The 1,488-nt window shown below is 61.6% G+C and overlaps 1 protein-coding gene across 1 annotated transcript; it reads left to right on the forward strand.

Annotated features, from left to right (window-relative positions):
* Positions 1-709: 709 nt before the first annotated feature.
* LOC120859997 (ubiquinone/menaquinone biosynthesis C-methyltransferase UbiE) lies at positions 710-1,480 on the forward strand. The gene has a single exon (XM_040235867.1). The coding sequence runs from the start codon at positions 710-712 to the stop codon at positions 1,478-1,480; it is 771 nt and encodes a 256-aa protein (XP_040091801.1).
* Positions 1,481-1,488: the final 8 nt, after the last annotated feature.

Genomic DNA, 1,488 nt, shown 5'->3' on the forward strand with positions numbered 1-1,488 from the left:
CCCTTCACATCGTCGAACAGACCGGCTTTTTCTTCGGCCACGGCTTCGACTTTCTTCTTCACGGCGACTTTCGACATGGTGCACCTCACGCGCTTTTACAGTTAGCGGAAACGCCCACGGAATGCAGGCTTGGGTACACCCTAGGGAGAAAAATTAGAAATCGCATACTAGGAGCGGCTTCAGGCTTCAGGCTTCAGGCTTCAGGCTTCAGGCTTCAGGCTTCAGGCAGTGTGCCGAATTGCTTTTGCTCTCACCTGCCGCCTGCAGCCTGCGGCCTGCCGCCTCTTCAGACCAACGACTTGTCCAGCACCTGCTCGATCTCGCGCTGGATCATGCCGCCCATGGGCGACAGCAGCAGCCCGAGCTTGAGCTCGACACGTACGGTGTCTTCACCCACTGCGATGCTGCCGTCAGCACCACTGCGCTTGAACTCGAGGGTATCGCCGTTCCAGCGATAACGTACGTCGTACTCACTGGCCAGGCGTTCAGCCAGGCGCTCGGCCTTTTCGCGGGCGCCCTCGCGACCGAGGGTATGGGATCGTTCGACTCGAATGCGGGACATGGCAACTCCTTGAACTGGCAGCGTGCCGCACGGCTGCGGCATGAGGTCACATCACTCTACCAGCCCACCGCACGACCAGGCACCCGAGCAAGACAAAGACCGCATGCAGCTTTAGAATGGGGCGGTTTTCTATCCGGTGAGAGCGACATGAGCGATCCACGCAAGGCCCAGGAGCAGGAACCCACCACTCACTTCGGTTTCCAGGACGTGCCGGAAAGCCAGAAGGCGGAGAAGGTAGCCGAAGTCTTTCACTCGGTGGCGGCCAAGTACGACCTGATGAACGACGTGCTGTCCGGGGGTCTGCACCGCCTGTGGAAGCGCTTCACCATCGAGCTGTCAGGCGTGCGCCCGGGCAATCGCGTGCTGGATATCGCCGGTGGCACCGGTGACCTGACCCGCAAGTTCGCCAGCATCGTCGGGCCGACCGGCGAAGTGGTGCTGGCCGACATCAACGACTCCATGCTCAAGGTCGGTCGTGATCGCCTGCTGGACAAGGGCGTGGCGGGCAACGTGCAGTTCGTCCAGGCCGATGCCGAAAAGCTGCCCTTCCCCGACAACCACTTCGACGTGGTCACCATCGCCTTCGGCCTGCGCAACGTCACCCACAAGGAAGATGCCCTGCGCTCCATGCTGCGGGTACTCAAGCCCGGCGGCCGCCTGCTGGTGCTGGAATTCTCCAAGCCCGGCAACCCGCTTTTGGCCAAGGTCTACGACACCTACTCGTTCAGCTTCATGCCGCTGGCCGGCAAGCTGATCACCAACGATGCCGACAGCTACCGCTACCTCGCCGAGTCGATCCGCATGCACCCGGATCAGGAAACCCTCAAGGCGATGATGGTCGACGCCGGCTTCGAGCGCGTCACCTACCACAACATGACCGGCGGCATCGTCGCCCTGCACCGCGGCATCAAGCCTTAATGCTCATT

This window comes from Oryx dammah, unplaced genomic scaffold (assembly GCF_014754425.2).
Source record: "Oryx dammah isolate SB20612 unplaced genomic scaffold, SCBI_Odam_1.1 HiC_scaffold_5683, whole genome shotgun sequence".
In the NCBI taxonomy this organism is placed as follows: Eukaryota; Metazoa; Chordata; class Mammalia; order Artiodactyla; family Bovidae; genus Oryx; species Oryx dammah.